This window comes from Geospiza fortis, unplaced genomic scaffold, assembly GCF_000277835.1.
Source record: "Geospiza fortis unplaced genomic scaffold, GeoFor_1.0 scaffold96, whole genome shotgun sequence".
Classification (NCBI taxonomy): domain Eukaryota; kingdom Metazoa; phylum Chordata; class Aves; order Passeriformes; family Thraupidae; genus Geospiza; species Geospiza fortis.
This window is the reverse complement of record NW_005054454.1, coordinates 588,668-590,341: the sequence shown is the minus strand read 5'-3', so window position 1 is coordinate 590,341 and position 1,674 is coordinate 588,668. Positions and strand designations below refer to the sequence as shown.

General features: G+C 48.3%; 1 protein-coding gene across 1 annotated transcript in view; it reads right to left on the bottom strand.

Annotated features, from left to right (window-relative positions):
• DONSON (downstream neighbor of SON) overlaps positions 1 to 1,589 on the bottom strand; it is a 5,797-nt gene extending 4,208 nt beyond the window's left edge. Inside the window, 3 exon segments of the mRNA XM_031062622.1 lie at positions 92 to 295; positions 1,231 to 1,311; positions 1,460 to 1,589. Coding sequence (XP_030918482.1) covers positions 92 to 295; positions 1,231 to 1,311; positions 1,460 to 1,555 — 381 coding nt within the window. The 5' untranslated portion in view covers positions 1,556 to 1,589.
• Positions 1,590 to 1,674: the final 85 nt, after the last annotated feature.

The window sequence follows — 1,674 nt, the reverse complement described above, 5'->3', positions numbered from 1 at the left end:
CGCCGCCTCGTGCGGGGCCCAGAGCGTGTGAGGGGCACGGCAGAGCTGCAGAGAGCAGAGCTGCAGCCCCGGGCACCCGCCCAGCCCTCACCTGCACGCTCCGGGGCAGCGAGGTTTCTGCAGCTCTGCAGTGCTGAGCCACCCCCTGCGCCTCCTCCTGGCCTTTCAGGTGTTCTGCCCACGTGAAGGGCTGGGAGGACATGAACAGAACCCGTGTTTTAATGCTCCAGTCTGCAGGGAACTCCTGTCGTGGCGAGGAGGGAGCTTTGGGTACGGCAAGAGGGGAATGAAGGTCCTGAGCAAGCAGAAACAGCATCAGTTAACTCGCAGAAAATTAAACCTGTTCACAGGCTGACAGTTATGATTTTATATATTATTCTATTATTGTTATTATTTAATATTTATATGATACTTTATTCTATTATTATATTATTATTATTTCTATATTGTTTTATACATTATGATTTTGATTCTTCTACTCAGCACCAGATTCGAACAAAAATATTCCATTCTATTGCCTATAGAACCACATGAGAGGGCTTGCACTCATCAAGTCCTTCCAACAGTATAAACTAGGAACAAATAAAAAGATAAAGGATTAAAACAAAAAAGCCCTGAGCCTGATGTTTATGAAGACAAGAATTTCCATGCCAAAATGGCTATTTCATTTCATCCTCTCCTGGTGACTGTAAGGTCACAAACTGAAAAAATCCCTGGGCACCTCCAAGACAGTTTGCTCTCTTTTTTCTATCCTTCTAATTTAGTTTGAACTTCAGTTTCTGTACCTAGAACAACATTAGTGAATATCTATTGAAAATCTGTTTGAATTTCAAGGGCTGGTTTTCAGGAATTCTTTCTTTCCTATGTGCCTGATGAAGTGCTCAATTTCTGTAGCTGAAAACCAGACTGCAGGAGGTCTATCTGGTGAAAAACATCCTAATCTCTACTACATATAAAACTAAGAAACAGCAAAATTATAGTCAGGGAAACTGAAAGACAACAACCTCTGTCCATGGAACTACAACAGCAGTGAGGTCAGGCAGAAGGCTGGGTTTAAAAGACTGTCACCAGAACAGGAAACATCAATGTAAGAAATTTCCTTGAATACTGACATTTCAGGACATTCTTTTATGCAAAGATGGGCCACCAAATAGCAAGTGAAACAGTTTCGGCTTTCAGTGTGCCCTGAGAACAGCTGGAATCTTTTCAGCAGCGTGTGCAGTTTCATACCTGGCTTAGGGCGAGGATGTCCGAACTTTCAGCAGGCTCTGCTCTCCCGGGGGGCTTCTCCTCACAGGCCGGCTCTAAAAACTGAATGAAAGAGCAGCATGAGGCACAGCACAAAGGAAGCACCAGGCTGGTCATTTTTAAAACTGCCCTTGCAGTGACATTTCCCGAGCGATCCTCAGCACCCCGGGCTGCAAACAAAGCCGGCTCGAGGCGAGCACAAGATCCGCACCCAGAGATGAGCAACAGCCCGAGCCCAGCAGGGCCTTGGAGGAGGCGAGACGAGCCCGGGGCTGCATCGGGAAGGGGCTGAGGGTCTGGGGGCCATGGCTGAAGGTGATGGCTGAGAGCTCAGGGCCTGGGGGCCATGGCTGAAGGTGATGGCTGAGAGCTCAGGGCGATGGCTGAGGGCTGACAGCGGAGGAGGCCGCTGCCGGGGCTCGGTCC